Below are 20,993 nucleotides of genomic sequence, written 5' to 3' on the forward strand. Positions count from 1 at the left end.
CATCACAAAGCAGATATTGCACACTCAGGACATGAGACCATAAGGTGGGTGTTGAATAATGTTTCTCTGAAGTATGGTATCAGTCTCACCAATTAGTTCTTCACAATTCCTACAATGCTCTTTGCTTTATAGATACACACAACTAAATCACAATTGATTTCTTCATTGTTCGTGGTCCCGTCTGATAGCACTGCTGCAAGCTGTTAAATTCTGATAATGAAATAACTTGAACATAAACTTAACACCAAAGGATATGAAATGAGTGCACTCCTCATGCGGACAGCTCAGTGTCAGTATGGGAAGTACTGGGAATTGGACACACAAAATCCCATGCAATGCAGCAAAGAAGCACATGACAGAGAAAATTCTTGTCCTCAGATGCATACAATTTGCAGTGTGGTTGTTTGCCAGGTGATGCGTCATTTGCTACAGCAAGAGGTCATCTCTGAGAGCAGATGGGTGATGGACATGAATGTGCAGTAGTGTGTCACCACAAAGATTTCCCCCGCGAGTAGGAGAGGGCATATTTTGGTACACAGAGGCTGCTCCTGGCGGTGATCGATGGACTGCTGCAAGCAGTGGTGCAGTGTCATCAAGAAAGCAGTGTGAGGGTGGGGGAGGGGGGAGGGTGTATGCTTCATGATGGAGGTGAGCTCATTAATTTTGCCAGTCGTGCAGGTTATGAGCTGCACTATGTCCATGGAAGGTTTGGGGGTTGTGGAGCATATGGGTTCTAGTAAGGGCTGTATGTGTGGGAGACCGCGTGAAGGGCCATCACGATGCTGCACGGCGACAACGCTGGTGTGGGTTTCACGGGTCTTGAAGACCTTGTCCAGCAAGACAGCTCCTGTGTCAGTGTTTCTTTAGCTGTCATACTGTATGGACTGTGATAGGTAGATGCACAAGCCAATTCACGAGTAACAGCATTTCGGGACTGATCATACGCTCGGAAAGTGCGCAGTGGTGCTGGAGGAGCCTTGGGGGCTGCATGTTCCAATGAAAATAATGAACATATGGGCAGCATTTCTGATGTGGCCACAGTGCTATGAGCTGGTCTTTTAGGGCATTGAATTTGCTAGACTGTGGCAGACTTGTGACAATGTTGCAGGCATCCACAATGACCAAAAACTTGAGCTGCACAACTGTTAATATGAGTGGCATGGGGTTGCTGGTAATTGAGGATCTTATGAATGTTGCCTCCTTGGAAGCAAACCACAGCCAGAGTTGCAGAAGTTAATAGGTGGTAGATGGATGTGGTGCTGGCCAGTTAGGGGGTTGGAGGGGATGACGGTCTCTACAAGCTGCAAACAGTTGCTGAGGAAAGCATGAAACCTGGAAATATGTGCTTGTAGATCAGGGGGACAGGGGATTTAGTTTCTGGCTGGTAGCAGCAAGCCCGGGTCAGACTCAACCTTCACTTGCTGTATTAACTCTGAAATGGTGGAGTAGTGTGCTGTACCCACCAGGTTACCGGAGAACGCTATTGCGCTACTTCCTGGACTCGAGTAGGCGCGCCGGCACCGGATCGAATCCGCCTGTCGGATTAACGATGAGGGCCGGTGTGCCGGCCAGCTTGGATGTGGTTTTTAGGCAGTTTTCCACATCCCTCTAGGTGAATATTGGGCTGGTCCCCACATTCTGCCTCAGTTACGAGACTCACAGCCATTTGAAACACATCCACACTTTTCCATGATTTACACTAGATGCAGACAGATGGGGTACTCTGATTCCGTCCCGGGGGGTGCGGGGTGGCGGCAGGAAGGGCATCCAGCCACCCCTTCAAATTAACATGCCAAATCCGATTTAACTACGCCCGCCCCACGCAATATGCGGGACAAAGGTGCAAGTGATAGAATAGCGATAGAATAGGTGGAGTAGTGTGCTGTGCTACACTTGTGGCCTGGTGTGGTGAGTGCTAGCTGGGTGGTGGTGGGAACGTGTCATAAGTAGCCACTCGGTTTACCCAGCTGTGCTGTAGAGCTTGGTATGGGAGGGACGGGTGGTTTGGCTAGGGTCACCAATGAGGGAATTATGTTCCTAACTGAACACAACAGGCGGAGACCGAGAATTTGCTAGGTGTGGATAAAGCATGAAAGCAATGTAAAAAATATGTCTGAATAGTAAACTTTCCCTTTATGGGAACGTTAACAAGCACAATTAATTGCAGAATGTCTACATATGTAATTTAACCATCAAAATGTCTATGAATAAAAGCTCTCAATTAGTCATTCCAGTGACCCCCACCACTCATGAAGGTTTTATGAGTTCACATGATGGGTGTCCACCGTCCATGTGTAGGGAATTAGTTTACACAGTTCTTTAAGACAGCTTGAGAAACATTGTTAATGTTCTTGAAGTATGGTAAATTGGGCTAATCTAACACAGTGATCAAGGAAATATGTAAGTACAAATAAGAGAACATGGATTTACCATAAGGGTATCTAATCTAACTCAATAATCAAAGCAAAATGCAACTTACAAATAAATGAAGGTAAAGTACTGAAAGTGAGACTAATCTAGCACACTGACCAAAGCAACTACAAAATACAAATTAATGAACTTTAGGTACCGTAGGTGGAGCTAATCTAACAGTTGCAAATTTCAGTCTTTAACATCCACCTGTGTGGTGCCACAATGATTTGGATATTGTTCACAAAAAGACAGTTGGATCTACAGTTGCTGTAATGTAATTGACTCCGTGAAGCTGATACTCCACATTCAGATGGGTGCTGAATAATGTTTCCCTGATATATGGTATCAATCTCACCTGCTAGTTCTCCATAGTTGTCACAGGAGCTTGCAATGCTCTTTGCTTTGTGGACACACATAGCTGACTCACCATTGACGTCTTCATTGGTCATGCATCCATCTGGTAGCACTATGGCAAGCTGTTAAGTTCTGATAATAATAATAATAAAAAAACTTAACACTGAAAGAACATCAAATCACCGTGCTCATGTGAACAGTTTGACACCAGTGCAGGAGTTGTGGACAAACACTGTTGCAAGCTTTAGGGAAAATCCACTGTGGCAAAGTGGTGCATGTTAGAGAAAACTCTTGTCCTTGGTTGCATGCAGTTTTCGATGCTGTCTCCTACAGTGTGAGGTTGTTTGCTAGAGGAGATGGGTGGCATGCACGAACACGTAGTAGTGTGTTGCCACTGTACAGAGGAGACTGCATGCAAAATACTTATGTGTCCTACATTAAAATGCTGATCAAGTGTGTGGGGTTTGTGGTAAATAAGATTTATTCTTTCTTCTGTTTCCTAGCCTTATGCCACAGGTTCACAGAGTCAGCATGCTATTCTGGATTTGGCAATGTTAGAGGTAGGGGGTGGCCAGATACTCTTCCTGTCACGACCGCTTCTTCTTCATGATATAATCTGTATACCTCACTTGTCTGCATTTATTGTTATCTCAAGTGCCAACATGAGAGTATTTTTGAAATGTTTGCAAATCATGTGACTGAAGCCAGACAAGGTGCCAGCTCTTATTCAACTAATGAGATGTGGGAAACTATCTAAAAACCACATTCAGGCTGGCCAACATACAAGTTCTTATTGTTGATTCACTGGGGAGATTTGATCCAGGGCCTGCACACTTCCACAAATTCCAGAATGGCATGCTAACACAAGTGGCTATCTGAGTTGGTTCCATACTAGATAAAGCTAATGGGATACTGAACATGCGCAAAGAACAGCTACAAAACTTGAATTGGCAGACATTTGAAGGTTGATTCCAGTTATCCCATTAAAGTGTACTTACTGTGTTTCAATAAACAGTATTAAGTGAAGAATCTAGATATATACCTCAATCCCCCTATATATTGCTCTGTTAGAGAATGCAAACACAAGATTAGACCAATTACAGGGTTTGCAGAGTGTAGAGATGTAAATGCAGATAAGAACACTTAGAGAATAACTGTCATGCTGTGATATACACGTTTATTACAAAAATGACAGATTCACAGGTCTAATGTGAACATAATTAGTGGTTACAACAATGAGTGCCCATGACACAAGATACATTGTGAAACTGGAGAACTAAGGACTGATATTCACCTCTCAAAAAATGTTAGTTACATGCGGGGCTAGTCTATTTAAATGCTATAGTAGTTTCTCATTTCTGCTTCAGAATATGATTTGTGTAACAGACATGAAACTGAGGAGATTTTCTTTGGAATGATGATGACAGTGTATATGTACCACACATTTAAATTATTGTAGGCATGTAACAATACGAGAAAAGGAAAGTCGCTACTCACCATCTTTAGTTGTGACAAGCACGTGCCTAAAAGCATAAAAATACATTCCTACAATAATCAAACAATGGAAAATCCAGGATGGAATGTAACAATACGAGAGAAGGAAAGTCACTACTCACCATACAGCGGAGATGCTGAGTCATGATAGGCACAATAAAAAGACTCACACAGTCATAGCTTTTGGCCATTAAGGCCTTTGTCAGCAGTAGACACACATACACACATGCACACTCACACTCACGAAAGTGCAACTTGCACACACGTCTGCAGTCTCAGAGAGCTGAAACTACACTGCAAGCAGCAGCACCAGTGCATGATGGGAGTGGCGACTGGGTGGGGGCAAGGAGGAGGCTGGGGTGGGGAGGGGGAGGGATAGTATGGTGGGAGTGGGGGACAGTGAAGTGTTGCAGTTTAAACAGAGGGTAGGAGGGAAGGTGTGGACGGAGTAGGGGGTAAGTAGCAGAGAGGAGAGAAATAAAATTAAAAAGAAATTAAAAGACTGGGTGTGGCGGTGAAATGACGGCTGTGTAGTGCTGGAATGGGAACAGGGAGGGGGCTGGATGGGTGAGGACAGTGTCTAACGAAGGCTGAGGCCAGGAGGGTTACGGGAACGTAGGATGTATTTCAGGGAAAGTTCTCACCTGCATAATTCAGAAAAGCTGGTGTTGGTGGGAAGGATCCATAAGGATCCACAGGCTGTGAAGCAGTCATTGAGATGAGGGGTCTCATGTTTGGCAGTGTATTCAGCTACAGGATGGTCCACTTGTTTTTTGGCCACAGTTTGTTGATGGCCGTTCATGCGGACAGACAGCTAGTTGGTTGTCATGCCTACATAGAATGCAGCACAGTGGTTGCAGCTTAGCTTGTAAATCACATGAGTGGTTTCACAATGTAGCTCTGCCTCTGATGGGATAGGTGATGTTAGTAACCTGACTGGAGTAGATGGTGGTAGGAGTGGGACAGGTCTTGCATCTAGATCTATTACAGGGGTATGAGCCATGAGGTAAGGGATTGGGAGCAGGGGTTGTGTAAGGATGGACGAGTATATTGTGTAGGTTCGATGGCTTGCGGAATACCATGGTAGGAGGGGTGGGAAGGATAGTGGGTAGGACATTTCTCATTTCAGGGCACGACGAGAGGTAATCGAAACCCTGGCAGATAACGTAATTCAGTTGCTCCAGTCCTGGATGGTACTGAGTTACGTGGGGAATGCTCCTCTGTGGCCAGACTGTGGGACTTTGGGAAGTGGTGGGAGACTGGAAAGATAAGGCACAGGAGATCTGTTTTTGTACTAGGATGGGAGGATAATTATGGTCAGTGTAGGTTTCAGTGAGACCTTCAGTATATTTAGAGAGGGATTGCTTGTCAATGCAGATGCAACAACCACGGGTGGCTAGGCTGTGCGGAAGGGACTTCTTGGTATGAAACGGGTGGCAGTTGTCAAAGTGGAGGTATTGCTGGTGGTTAGTAGGTTTGATATAGACGGAGGTACTGATGTAGCCATCTCTGAGATGGAGGTCAACATCTAAGAAGGTGGCTTGTTGGGCTGAGTAGGACCAGGTGAAACAAATGGGGGAGAAGTTATTGAGGTTCTGGAGGAATGTGAATAAGGTGTCCTCACCTTCAATCCAGATAGTAAAGATGTCATCAGTGAATCTGAATGAGGTGAGGGATTTAGGATTCTGGGTTTTTAGGAAGGATTCCTCTAGATGGCCCATGAACAGGTTAGCATAGGATGGTGCCATACGCATGCCCATAGCCGTACCGTGGATTTGTTACTAGGTAATGTCATCAATGGAGAAGTAATTGTGGGTGAGGATATAGTTGGTCATGGAGACTAGGAAGGTGGTTGTTGGTTTGGAATTATAGGGTGTCTGGAAAGGTAGTGTTTGATAGCAGTAAGGCCATGGGCATTAGAAATGTTAGTGTACAGGGAGGTGGCATTCATAGTGACGAGCAGGGTACCGTGTGGTAAAAAGTAAGGAACTGTAGAGAGTCGGTCGAGGAAATTGTTGATATCTTTTATATAGGAGGATAGGTTCCTGGTAATAGGTTGAAGGTGTTGCTCTATGAGAGCAGAGATTCTCTCAGTGGGGGCACAGTAACCAGCCACAATCGGGCATCCTGGGTGGTTGGGTTTATGGGCTTTAGGAAGCATGTAGAAGGTGGGAGTGCAGGGAGTGGTAGGGGTAAGTAGAGAGATGGACTCTGGGGAGAGGTTCTGGGATGGGCCTAAGGATTTGAGTAGTGACTGCAGATCCTGCTGGATTGCTGGAATGGGATCACTGTGGCATGGTTTGTAGGTGGAAGTATCTGACAGCTGATGGAGTCCTGTCACGTAATCCTTGCGGTTCAAAACTACGGTGGTGGAGCCTTTGTCTGCAGGTAGGATTATAAGATCAGGATAAGTTTTTAAATGGTGGACTGCGGTTCTTTCTGCAAATGTAAGGTTAGTATGCATGTTGAAGGATTTGGGGAATGATAGTGAGGCAAGGTTCGAGGATAAGAAATTCTGGAAAGTTAACAGGGGGTGGTTTGGAGGCAGTGGGGGTGGATCACGGTTGGATGGAGGAGTGAACCGACTTAGGCAAGGTTCAATATTGGTCTTTGGTTGAGTCTGATTGGTTGGGTTGGTGGCGAAAATGTGTTTCCACTGTAGGGACCGGGAGAAGGAGAGAAGGTCTTTAACTAGTCCTGCATGGTTGAATTTGGGAGCTGGGCAAAAGGTGAGGCCTTTGGAAAGGGCTGATATTTCTGTTGGACTAAGGCTCCTGGAGGAAAGATTCATGACTGTGTTGTGGGTCTGTTTAGGTTTTGAGTTCTATGTGGTGGTGGGAGGGAGTTTTGGAGGGTGGGGTAAGTGTAGTAGGTCTGCGAGACAAGGTTTGTCAGCTATGAGGTGGCGTGGGGGAGGTTTGGAGGTTGTAGTAGAAGTGGTGGACAGTGGTATTCCAAGGCAGGAGTAGGAAGTGAGCAGGATGGAGAGCTTTTTGAGGTGGCGTTGTGCATGTTGCTCAAGTTCCTGCAGGGCAACTGAATTACATTCTCCGCAAGGGTTTCAATTACCTCTCGTCGTGCCCTGAAATGAGAAATGACTTACCCACTATCCTTCCCACCCCTCCTACCATGGTATTCCGCCATCCACCTAACCTACACAATATACTCGTCTATCCTTATCCAACCCTTGCTCCCAATCCCTTACCTCATGGCTCATACCCCTGTAATAGACCTAGATGCAAGACCTGTCCCACTCCTACCACCACCTACTCAAGTCCGGTCACTAACATCACCTATCCCATCAAAGGCAGGGCTACCTGTAAAACCACTCATGTGATTTACAAGCTAAGCTGCAACCACTGTGCTGCATTCTATGTAGGCATGACAACCAACAAGCTGTCTGTCCGCATGAATGGCCACCGACAAACTGTGGCCAAGAAACAAGTGGACCACCCTGTAGCTGAACACACTGCCAAACATGAGACCCCTCATCTCAATGACTGCTTCACAGCCTGTGGATCCTTATGGATCCTTCCCACCAACACCAGCTTTTCTGAATTGCGCAGGTGAGAACTTTCCCTGCAATACATCCTACGTTCCCGTAACCCTCCCGGCCTCAGCCTTCGTTAGACGCTGTCCTCACCCATCCAGCCCCCTCCCTGTTCCCATTCCAGTGCTACACAGCCGTCATTTCACCACCACACCCAGTCTTTTAATTTCTTTTTAATTTTATTTCTCTCCTTTCTGCTACTTACCCCCTACCCCATCCACACCTTCCCTTCTACCCTCTGTTTAAACTGCAACACTTCACTGTCCCCCACTCCCACCATACTATCCCTCCCCCTCCCCACCCCAGCCTCCTCCTTGCCCCCACCCAGTCGCCACTCCCATCATGCACTGGTGCTGCTGCTTGCAGTGTAGTTTCAGCTCTCTGAGACTGCAGACGTGTGTGCAAGTTGCACTTTCGTGAGTGTGAGTGTGCATGTGTGTATGTGTGTCTACTGCTGACAAAGGCCTTAATGGCCAAAAGCTATGACTGTGTGAGTCTTTTTATTGTGCCTATCATGACTCAGCATCTCCGCTGTATGGTGAGTAGTGACTTTCCTTCTCTCGTATTGTTACATTCCATCCTGGATTTTCCATTGTTTGATTATTGTAGGAATGTATTTTTATGCTTTTAGGCACGTGCTTATCACAACTAAAGATGAACAGACGGAAGCTATACAGTGTGAATTAACAGTAGAATAAACATTTTTTTACGCATAAATTAGAGAGATGAGATTTTGAGTGTTTAAAAGTTCTTTAGTTATTTCATTATGCTTAATAATAGTTTGTATTTGTTTATAGGTCATTCCAGATCCAAAGCCAAGATCATCAAAATGGATTTGCACATCAATTCTACAAAAAGATTGGGAGTCTGATTTGGCAAAAACAGTGTCAGCAGAATACTTAACAAACAATCTATTGAGCTCTGTTTATTTTGAAGAAGGAAGTGCCCATATACCAAAGAATGCCATATGTATTGAAATAGCTCCCCATGGTCTCTTACAAGGTATTCTGCGCAAATCCCTTAGTCCAGATTGTACTAATATTCCTCTCACAAGGCGACAAGAAAAGCAAGGCGTGGAATACCTTCTTTCAGCAATTGGCAAGTACGTTGAAATATGTTTTATTTATTTATTTTTTTAAAGAGTGATATTCAGTACTGCTTTATTTTGTGGTAATGTCAGTAGCTTGTTAACTATATCTTATATACTACTTTAAATAACAAAGAAACAGAGAATAAACAAGGCAGATGTAACCAGTTCTATTAACAAGAAATTGATGTTAATTAGCATCCTAATATAGACATTTGGTATGACATTTTCTTTTGATTACACATCCCTCAAGAAAAGTGAAGAAAAAGAAGGCTTGTTTCATCAAAAATGAAAATGTAACCAATTAGAAGGAGGTACAAACAAAATATGTGTGCCACCTGGATTGTAGAGCCAATGTTATCTTACAAATACAAGTATCTACCACACTGTAATTTTTTTATGTAATTGGGTGCATTGTCAAGATACTTACAGCACTGTGAAATCAGTTGGTATAAAAATTCTACCATTGTACAAATTTTATCCCCTGTGGTGATAACCAGCTTAGAGACAATTTCTTTCATTTCATCCCAACCATGACCAGATTTTCATTTGAAAAGTTTGTTAATTTTAATCACTACAAGCATTTCTTACAATTTTAAGTGTTTTTTCATCCAGTGAAATTACAAGCACTGTAGTAATATTACTGGCATGGTTAAGAATGTGGAATGAGATTGATTAGAAAGTAAAAGGATAAAACATGAACTAGTAAGTATCTGTTGTGCTGTGACAGCCTTCAATGCGTGGGCTGTTTTAAAAGTATGTTGATTATGGAATGGTGGAGGAGAAGTTAGAGGCTATACCATTCTCATAACACAAATGTGTTACAGTGAGTAGCAAGTGGGAGGGAGGGGGTGTTAGTGAGAGGATTCTCCTTCATAGATAAAGATGGGAGGGATTGGGACAGATTCACAACAGACAGAATAAATTCCCTGCCTGAGACATTGCAGCATTTCAAAAGAAGACCAAATCTAAGAGGTAATGGTAGACAGATGTAATGTGATCAAAGAATGATTTGTTATGGTGATAACACATGTTTATTAGTGTTATGTAATATCTCGGTAGAATGACCTTGAAACTGGAATATGTGAGGATAGACACAATACACAAACTACCTAAAATTACTAAGAAAAGATATTAAAAAATTTAGAGAGCTCCAACAAGATAGAGGAAGAAAGACAGATATGTGGGGAAAAAACCTGGCAACTGGAAAGGAAAGCAACCATAAGAATGTGTGGATTTACTTTCTTTACAGAATAAAAAAGACCCAGACTGCTTTCATGTTATCACACTATTTTTGACAGAATGTGAATATTTCAAAAACAACTTATGTTCTGCAAGATCAAAAAACCACTGAAAAGATATCACCTTTTTGCTGATGATCCCTCTGATTTCTGGTGTCAGAGAGGCATCTTCCTCAGGCCAGAATCTGGATTCAGGCACCCTGTTATGAAAGAAGTTAACTTATCAGAAGAACACCACAGAATGTTTGACAATTCATAAAAAAAGTAAGGTTAGCTTATTTCATCAAAATATTAGTGGACTTGTCTATCTAGAAATTTTAGAGAGCTCTCAGAAGATGGAATTCCTGTGCTTGTCTGAGCACCACTGAACCACAAGGTCAGCAAAGTTAAATATAAAAGATTACACTCTACCATCTGACTCATGTAGAACTAGTATGGAAAAAGAAAGAGTTGTTACATATAGCCTGCTGTTGTGGCCGACTGGTTCTAGGCACTTCAGTCTGGAACCGCACTGTTACTACGGTCACAGGTTGAATCCTGCCTCAGGTATGGATGTGTGTGATGTCCGTACGTTAGTTTGGTTTAAGTAGCTTTAAGTCTAGTGGACTGATGACCTCAGATGTTCAGTCCCATTGTGCTTACAGCCATTTGAACCATTTTTTGTTACATATATTTAGACAGAACCCAAGATCAAAAACACTGACACAAGTAGTTTTTGTAGTGATCAGCACACAGAAATGTGTGTATGTGAATTAATACTGAAAAATAATTTGTTTTTAATTGTAACTGTATACAGATCATCTCGGGGAAATTCTGAACTATTTATGAGGAATTGCGATTCATTACTATGCTACGTGTCAGATGGCAGCATGCAGTTAATAATCTGTGATGATTTCAGTTTACATTTTCTAAAAGACTCTGATAGGAAAAATGATCTGGAAACCTTATATGGAGCCTACAATGTGATCTCAGCAATTAACTTTCTAACATGGGTGAATAAAGAAAGTAGAACTCTGTTGGAGGTCCCATGCAGAAGTTTTGAGCCATGAGGTCTCTATAGCTGTCCATATCTGCAGAAGTGTTGCTAGTGGAGCATTTTGTGCATGAACTGACCTCTGAATTTAATTCCATAAATATTCAGTGGGATACATGAGAATGTTCTCCAAACCAGTTGCAAATGGTTATGGCGCAGTGACATGATGCATTGTCTTCCATAAAAATTCTATCATTGTATGTCTGCAAATGATCTCCAAGGAGCTGAACATAATGATTTCCAATCAGTGGTCAGTTCAGTTGGACCAGAGGATCCAGTCCATTCCGTGTAAATACACCCCACACCATTATGGAACCACCACCAGCTTGCACAGTTCCTTGTTGTCATCTTAGGTCCATGGCTTTGTGGAGTTTGTGCCACAATCTAACCTTCCATCAGCTCTCACCAACTAATATTGGGACTCATCTGATCAGGCCACAGTTTTCCCGTCATCTAGGGACCAACTATTATGGTCATGAGCCCAGGAGAGGCTCTGCAGGCAATATGATGTTGTTAGCAAAGGCACTCACATTTTGCCACACTGCCCTAATGAATTTATTAGGATATGGTCATAAATTACAATATGTGTCCAGTGTGGTCTCCTGACTCAGCAACATGCTGCATCTGTAACACAACATAATCAACAGTTGCTTGCTATGTATCCAGTGTAATCAAAGCTATATGGCATCATGTGCTATTATTCAGATCAGGAGGAGTCCAGATATATCCCTGACAGAAGTGATCTTTCAGCATATCCACAACCAGAAGTCACATGGATAAGTCATGGGATCTGGAAGGTCACACACCTTGAAACTGGTTAGTGATGATAAAATTGTTACTGAAGGTTTCTTGAAGTGGATCTTTCAGCTGGAAAGACCGACTTATCATGTCAATTGGTTCAAATGGCTCTGAGCACTATGGGACTTAACCTCTAAGGTCATCAGTCCCCTAGAACTTAAAACTACTTAAACCTAACTAACCTAAAGACATCACACACATCCATGCCTGAGGCAGGATTCGAACCTGCGACCGTAGCAGTCGTGCGGTTCCAGACTGTAGCACCGAGAACCGCTCGGCCACCCGGCATTCCATGTCACCAAATCTTGCATGAAAATAGTGTTGTGAACACAGTTGCGTTCTTGCAAAGCTGGAATTAAATTTTGTACAAGGAGGTCCTTATAATGTCCTGATATCACTGTACACATAACAGGTCAACAATATGTCGTCTCCTCAAAGAAAAATGGAACAAGAATGAAGTTGATTGTGAAACCACACCAGACAATCACAGAAGCTGAGTGCAATGGATTTTCCTGGGCAACATGTTATGAAGTAGAATCCCCTAAGCGACAGTTCTGTGCATTCATAGCACCATGCAGTGTAAAATGTGCCTCAACTATCCAAAGAATCTACCCCCAAATGTATGTCATCCATTCCGAGGCATGTCAAAAGCAAAGAGCTTCATTTGGTGCACATTCTGAATCTTGTAGGAATACCAGTGTAAAATTTAATGCAAAGTGTTTTGATAAGTTTATCAGGGGAGAGAGAATTGCTATGACACAGCTCGAGCACTGGCTGCAGAATTTAAGGCATGTACTGTGTGGTCAGCTGTAGCTACAGCAACTTCATCAACAACTCCCATGGGAATGGGCCAGCTCCTTCTCTCTGCTGCATCACCTAATTCACCTGTTTCTTCAAATTTCTTGATCATATTCTTTAGCCCATTCATTAACATGGGGCCTCTTTGCAGCTGTTTCTGTCAGTGATATTCCCACAATACAGCACTACTGTTGCTGCCCGCTGATAAAACAAATTTACCAGCAGTACATGGTCTGTCTTCTCAGTAGCAATTGTGTTCCATACAGAAAGCTTTAATCCTCTTAACGCTTTACTCCTACAGTCACTTCACAAAAGAAGTCCACACACTTTGCCAAGTGACGAATAGCATATTGATGTCAAAACAGGAAACATTTCACATTCTCACTGCATGCAGAGCCATAATTTCACCTGGTGGCAGAAAGTGGAACTACTACTTTTTGTAGCATATTCCATGAGCACACTGACTAATCAACATACCTATGATGTTTCTGCATCTTGTGTGTATACAGCCCCCACTGCAGCACTTGGAACACCATCAGTTAATTATTATAACCAGCTGGTATCCTGAGAAAGGAAAAAGGAATCTGTTGACAGGAACAAATAGAGATCCTGCAGTAGTTGCACACCACAAAAACTTGTCAAAATTATTAAGTAAAGGTATTAAAAAATCAAAGACCATGCACGTTGTGTCAGAAAACAGTAATTCGTTTGGTACCAAACGAGAAAGCGCTGGTATGTTGATAGAATAAAAACCACAAAAATACACACACAAATTTTCAAGTTTTTGCAACCCATGGTTGATTTGATTTGGTCTGATCTGATTTGATTTGACTAGTAAGAAATCATATATGGGGTTCCCCAAGGCTCAATCTTAGGTCTGCTATTTTCCCTCAAATATGTAAACGATCTTCTATCTAATAAACAACAGATAGAATCAGTTCTTTTTTGCGGGTGGCACTACTATTGTAATCAGTCCTACCATACATACAGCAGCAGAAGATAGGGTAAACAATATTTTCATGACTGGTTTTCTGAAAATGGCAACACTCTCAGTTTTAAAAAGATGCAACATAATCAGCTCTATGACATCTAGAGGTTCTGCAACATTCTTGAGTGTAACATATGGTGAGGAAATAATAGTGTGGAAACTTCAAAATTTTGTGTGTCCATACCGATGAGAATTAAAACTGGAAAAAGCACATTTTGAAACTCCTAAGGCAACTAAGTCCAGCAACATTTGCACTTATAATCGTTACAGATCTTGGCTGAAGACAAATCAGTAAGTTAAAATATTTTGCATATTTTCATTCAGTAATGTCATATGGAATAATGTTATGGTGTAATTCATTTTTAAGAAAGAAAGTCATCATTGCTCAAAAACATATTGTAAGAATAATGTGAGGGTGTTCACCTACCATCATCTTGTTGACATCTGTTTAAGGATTTGAGCATTTTGACTACTACTTCACAGTGTATTTATTTGCTCATTGGGTTTGTTGTAAATAATCCTCTGCAGTTCACAATGAATGATGATATACATAACTGCAATACCACAAGAAAAAATTAGTTTCATCACTTCACATTTAGGTTGCCTTTAGCACAAAAAGGGGAGCACAATGCTGCAACTAAATCTTTTGATCACTTACACAGAGATATGAAATGTCCGACAGACAGTAAAGTAAAACTTGAAAACAAACTGAAAAGGTATCTCCCTAAAAACTCCTTCTGTAGATGAATTTTTATTATTGTAATGTGTAAAAGGTGGTGGGTAGGTAATGCTAAATAGTGATAATAATAATAATAATAATAATAATAATAAGACCACAACCTAGCTTATAAATGTTTAGCATGCATTCATATTTACAAATTAATTTGTGTTTTGAATGTAAGATTGCTTGTTTCATATCATTACAATTTATATTGCATGTGATCCACAGAACATGAAACCACCTAGCTAATATCCAAGGAGTGTAATCAAAGACTGGAATTGAGACATCTACTGATATATAGCTGCCTAAGGGAACTAATTTGAAAAGGATAACTTTAAAGTAAAAATGATAATGATATCTTTTAAAAAATTAAGGTTCATTACTTTTCCTCTGTACAGTTCCCATTGTGAAACAAGAAAGTGCCTAGATGTACAGTGTATTCAAAAGAAATTTTACCTAATTTCTATGAACCTAAATTTAAACGCCAAATGTTAGCCCTTGTGTGTGGTGTTGGGATGACATCACGCATTGAATTGGTTATGCAAGTTCATATTCAAGTATTAGCTCATTATCATAATGGAACTTTGATCCTAATGACTAGAGTAACCAGAGGTCCATACGTTTTGTTTGCAATATTTCTTTATGCCATCATGATATACGTGACCTGTATTCATTATGTATTGCTCATAAGAAAAGTAAAGTACATTATTGTTATTGACAAATGCTTTTTAATTTTCATTCACTGCTGTAGATTGTATCTGTGTGGGCTAGATCCTAAGGTAGCAGAAATATATCCACCTGTACCATTACCAGTATCGGCAGGCACACCATTTATATCTCCAATTTGTCAATGGGACCATTCGGAGGAATGGCCAGTTATTTCATCTCTAGAGGTATGTTTTAGACTTTACAGAAATTAATTATTAAAACTTACAGTGAATAATTTATAGTGTAGTACATGTTGTATTATTAAAATGTTCCTTTTCACTTCATAAAGCCAGAATACAAAAATGTATGTAACTTTCATTTGTTGTGTGTAATGCAAAACTCTCTTAATGTTTTGGTGTAATGTAAGCACCACCAAATAAATTTGGTTTAATAACTTGAATTAAAAAAATATATCATGTTTTAGGGTGCAAATATATTAATCAAGGCTAATTTGTGATTGAGTTAATGAAAGTGTGCATCAGAAACTGATTTCAATTATATACCGAAAGTAACTTCACTTAGTACTTCTTCTGAAGTGTAGACGTTTTCAGCACAATATTGTCACATAGGAATTCAAATTACTAAAGCCTCTTATCCTAGAAGAACATATATGAATTATGATTACAGAGTATAATTGAAGTGTATATCTACTGAACGTCTTTTGGAGATAATTGGTACCTCACTCCAAGCAACAAATCTTCTTGGACAGTAAAGGATCACAGTATATTAAAGACAAACATCTTACCAAATAACATACTACAGTGAATTCATAATTCTTGTTGATAAACAATGTGAGTAATAATCTTTAATGACAGTCACTTACCATTCTGATAGATTGGTACATTTTGACTTGCTTTCACACAACATTCTTGTTAAATATTCAGTAGTAAAATGAGAGTTTTAGGAAACAGTGTTTTGTATGTTCACCAAAATAGTCTTAAGTACCAGTCCTAATAATGATATCTTAGTTGCATATAGTAAGAAAGGAAGCAGTAAGAATGTAGGATAAATCAACCATGCCCTCCTTTTGCAGAGGAGCCAACAAATTACTGTTTTATCACCATATATTATTCCATCATTTTATTAATCCATACCACCCAAAACAAATTACCTTTACATAAATGTGAAATACTTTTGCTTATTGTAGCAGTAACGCTGTAAGATACTGAGATGAGCAGCTGAGTCAGTCTCATAGTGTAGTTCAGTCCTGTATTATGGAACCATGTACACCATTCCTTGTATTCTTCCCTTTCCTTCTTTTAGCTCATGCACAGCAATTAGTTGATAAACCAGAAACTCAACTGTAGAGATAGGTTCCATACCTACTTTTATAGTTCTGCGATAAACATGTCTTTGCCTTCTTTGCCTTTCCGTAATCATTCTACAAATGTGTTTGTTATAACGTCAAGTTTAACACATATATTTCAGAACGACACAACACATATAAGTCACAGAGTAAGTTGACAAGCAAGACATGTGCACACGTTAGAATTCGAATGAGCACTGAGTGCCAGTCTAGCGGCCGCTGCTCGGCTGGCCACTTAGGCGGCACAGCTGCTGCATGGCTGGCAGACAGCGCCGCACGTAGAGGACGCACGTAATTGCGCGGCGGCGCTTTGAATGATCGGCGAGTCACAACACTTTTCCCCCCTTTGAAATAGTTGCACTGGTCTTGATGGAGGTGTCCTGGAGATGGCTAACGTCCATGGGTGTTGTTTGACTCACTGTAAAGTCTCGAGGAGAAGGCTTCCCGGATGGACGGAAGTGTGCCCAATGATAAAGGGTCGAGATGACAGGAGACGTAGGGGTTGAATCTGCTGGGGCCCCATGCACCAATCTGCCCATTGTGGCAAATCCAGTTGATATGACAGGAGACATGGGCGATGTGTCGGCGTCAGTTGGAGGAGGAGGCGAGTAGATTTGCTCTGACAGAGGATGGTCATCTGGTTCCTGCATGGGCATGTCTCCTGGTGGCGTCCGTTCTTGTGCTGGCATCGCGATGACGGTGAGAGGGCTGCGTTGTGAGTATTGAGAGATGCCAAGAACCCGAGCATCAGATAGAGCAAAAGATGGTGTAGCGGCATTCGGAACAGGCGTCGCTGGCACGCGAGGCCAAAGCTGGTCCGAATGACGCACTGCAACACCCGTGTCCATCTGAATTTTATACAGGCGTCTGCCGCGGTGTCTTAAAATGTGGCCCGGGCTCCATTTTGACCATCTGCCATATCCCCGTACCCAGACAAGGTCATCGGCAGTGAACCGGCCAAGTGAAGGCACCCGCGGCCGTGAGGTGGAAGGCCGCAGAAGATGAAGTAGCGTGCGGGGCTGTCAGCCATGTAAGAGCTCAGCCGGGCTGTGGTCACCCATGGGGGTGAAAGGGTAAGACGCCAGAAACTGGAGAAGCGCATCGTCAGCAGCAGAAGAAGTCAGAAGTTTCCGCATCTGAGCCTTAAATGTGCGGACCAGTCGTTCAGCCTCACCGTTGGATTGCGGATGGAATGGCGGGGACGTGACATGCATAACGCCTTGACGAGCACAAAAATCCGCAAATTCGGAAGAGGCAAATTGTGGACCATTATCAGTAACAAGAGTAGAGGGGAGGCCTTCCAAAGAAAAAATGTGGCGAGAGCACTGGTGGTTGCCGCGGTGGTAGGCGACGTGCAACGGACAATGAAAGGAAAGTTAGAGTAGGCATCAATTACAAGGAGCCAATAAGTACCTAAAAAAGGTCCCGCAAAGTCAGCATGAATGCGCTCCCAGGGCTTCTCAGGCGAAGGCCACGGTGACAAAGATGACTTTGGGGCAGCGCCCTGTGATGCACAAGGACCGCAGGCAGCGACCATTTGTGCTATTTCAGAGTCGATGCCAGGCCAGTACACATGACGGCGCCAGAAATTTTGTGCGAGACACACCCCAGTGCCCTTGGTGAAGGAGGCGCAAGACCGAAGCACGCAAAGACACAGGTACCACAACACGCGGCTAAGCATTGTCAGTGCAGAGGAGGATAACACCATCCCGTGAGGCGGTAGCGCAAAGCGTAGTAGTTCCGCAACGGATCAGAAGTCTTAGCTGACGGGTGATCTGGCCAACCCTTCTGAATACAGTGTAAAATCCAGGAGAGGGTAGGGTTAGAACCCGTAGCAGCCACCAGCCTGTCCCCAGTGATGGGGAACACATCCACAACCCGTTGCTCGGCAACATCCAGGTGGAAACACAAAAGTTCGTCCCTATCAAATGCCTGATCAGGACCCATGGGAAGGCGAGACAGAGCATCAGCATTTGCATGTTGAGCCATTGGCCAGAAATGAGTCTCATAATTGAAACGAGACAAGTAAAGTGCCCAACGCTGGAGGCGGTGTGCAGCCTTGTCGGGAAGTGACGTTGATGGATGAAACAAGGAAACAAGTGGTTTGTGATCCATAACAAGATGAAATTTTGAGCCATAGAGAAAAACATCAAACTTATGAAGAGCATAAATAATGGCCAAAGCTTCTTTCTCAATTTGAGAATACTTTTGTTGGGCATCCGTGAGCATTCTGGAGGCATAAGCAATGGGTTGTTCCGAACCGTCAGAAAAACGGTGCGCAAGGACTGCACCGACCCCATATTGAGAGGCGTCTGTGGCAAGAACAAGATGTTGGCCAGGTCAATAAGTAGCCAGGCATGGGGCCTGTTTCAGCAGAGTCCTCAATTTCTGGAAAGCCGCTTCACATGACGCGGACCAGTGAAAAGGCACATTTTTATGCAACAGGCGATGCAACGACTGAGCCACCGAAGCCGCAGACGGTAAGAATTTGTGATAGTATGCTATTTTCCCCAAGAAGGCCTGCAGTTCCTTAACAGATGTAGGGCGAGGAAGGGCATCGATCGCAGCGACAGTTTGCTGAAGCAGACGAATACCATCCTGAGAGAGTTGAAACCCCAAGTACGTGATAGATGCCTGAAAAAATTGTGATTTCTGAAGATTACACTTAAGACCGGCAGTCTGCAAGACATGAAAAAGTGTGTGGAGATTTTGAAGATGTTCTTGAGTAGTGGAGCCAGTGACAACAATGTCGTCCATGTAATTGATACACCCAGGGACAGGGAGCAATAATTTTTCCAAGAATCGCTGAAAGAGAGCAGGGGCGCTAGCTACCCCGAATGGCAATCGTTGGTATTGATAGAGGCCGAAAGGCGTGTTAAGGACCAGAAACTGCCAGGAAACAGCGTCAAGAGGAAGTTGATGATAAGCTTCTGACAGGTCAATTTTAGAAAAATACTGGCCTCCAGCAAGTTTAGTGAACAGTTCTTCAGGACGGGGCATAGGGTAAGTGTTGATGAGGCATTGAGCATTTACAGTGGCCTTGAAATCGCCACAGAGATGAATATCACCATTTGGCTTAGCAACGACAACGACAGGAGAGGACCACTCACTGGAAGTGACAGGAAGCAAGACCCCTGAAGTAGTGAGACGATCCAACTCCCATTTTACCCGATCACAAAGGGCCACAGGAATGGGCTGAGCCCGAAAAAACTTAGGCCGAGCAGTGGGTTTGAGCATGATATGAGCTTCAAAGTAATTTGCACGGCCTAACCCAGGAGAAAAAAGGGACGAAAATGTCATCGACAAGGAATCCAATTGAGCATAAGGAATAGCATCAGAGACAATATTGACAGAGTCATCTATTGAGAACCCAAAAACGCGAAAGGCATCAAAACCAAAAAGATTTTCTGTGTTGCTCTGGTTGACCACAAATATGGGAACAGTGCAAACGACGGATTTGTAAGATACCTCAGCATTAAACTGTCCCAAGAGAGAAATCCTCTGTTTATTGTACATCCGTAATTGCCGAGTGACAGGTGACAGGAGTGGAGAACCCAACTGAAGATACGTCTGAGAATTAATTATAGTGGCAGCAGAATTGGTATCCACTTGCATGCGAACATCTCGACCAAGGATTTGGACAGTGAGGAATAATTTTCCTGAAAAGGAAGAAGTGCAATTGACAGACAACACAGAATCAGAATCAGCATCATGTTCATGAACATCATGTATGCGTTCTGATTTGCAAACAGAAGACACATGACCTTTCTTTTTGCAATTGTGAGACACAGCCCAACGTTGGGGACAATCCTCACATGAATGTTTCGTAAAACACAGCGGACATAAAGGAAGTTGCCGGGGGTTTGCTGCAGTTTCTTAGCGGGTTGTTTACGGCTAGGCCGAGGCTGCGAGTGGGAGCGCACTGCGGCCACGTCGGCTGGCGGGGACGCACCGCACGCGTCATCAACAGCGCACAGAGGTTGTATTTCCCCAACGTCACCCCACTCCTCTATTTGCGCCCCAGCGGCGTGAGAAATTTCAAAAGACTGCGTAATGGAGAGAACTTCATCTAGAGTCGGATTCGCCAACTGAAGGGCACGTTGCCCAACTTCTTTGTCAGGCGCCGACCGGATAATAGCATCTCGTACCATGGAATTGGCATAGGATTCTTTGTGAACATCAGTAACAAATTGACACTTTCGACTGAGGCAGTGAAGTTCAGTAGCCCAAGCGTGATAAGATTGATGTGGCTGTTTTTGACAACAATAAAAGGTAACACGAGAGGCTACCACATGCGTTTGCTTTTGAAAATAGACAGACAGAAGTGAGCACATTTCAGCAAAGGACAAAGATGCAGGATCCTTCAAAGGAGCCAATTGCGACAACAACCAATACATTTGAGGTGAAATCCAGGAAAGGAACAGAGACTTACATGGTTGTTCATCCGTGACATGAAATGCCAAGAAGTGCCGTCGAAGATGTTTTTCATAATCTGACCAGTCT

General features: G+C 42.9%; 1 protein-coding gene across 1 annotated transcript in view; it reads left to right on the forward strand.

Annotated features, from left to right (window-relative positions):
- LOC124798507 (fatty acid synthase-like) overlaps nucleotides 1–20,993 on the forward strand; it is a 379,784-nt gene that overhangs the window by 158,081 nt on the left and 200,710 nt on the right. Inside the window, exons 13-14 of the mRNA XM_047261946.1 lie at nucleotides 8,608–8,912; nucleotides 15,228–15,369. Of these exons, the coding sequence (XP_047117902.1) occupies nucleotides 8,608–8,912; nucleotides 15,228–15,369 (447 nt within the window). The remainder of the gene's footprint in view (nucleotides 1–8,607; nucleotides 8,913–15,227; nucleotides 15,370–20,993) is intronic.

The sequence above is a fragment of the Schistocerca piceifrons genome, chromosome 5 (assembly GCF_021461385.2).
Source record: "Schistocerca piceifrons isolate TAMUIC-IGC-003096 chromosome 5, iqSchPice1.1, whole genome shotgun sequence".
In the NCBI taxonomy this organism is placed as follows: domain Eukaryota; kingdom Metazoa; phylum Arthropoda; class Insecta; order Orthoptera; family Acrididae; genus Schistocerca; species Schistocerca piceifrons.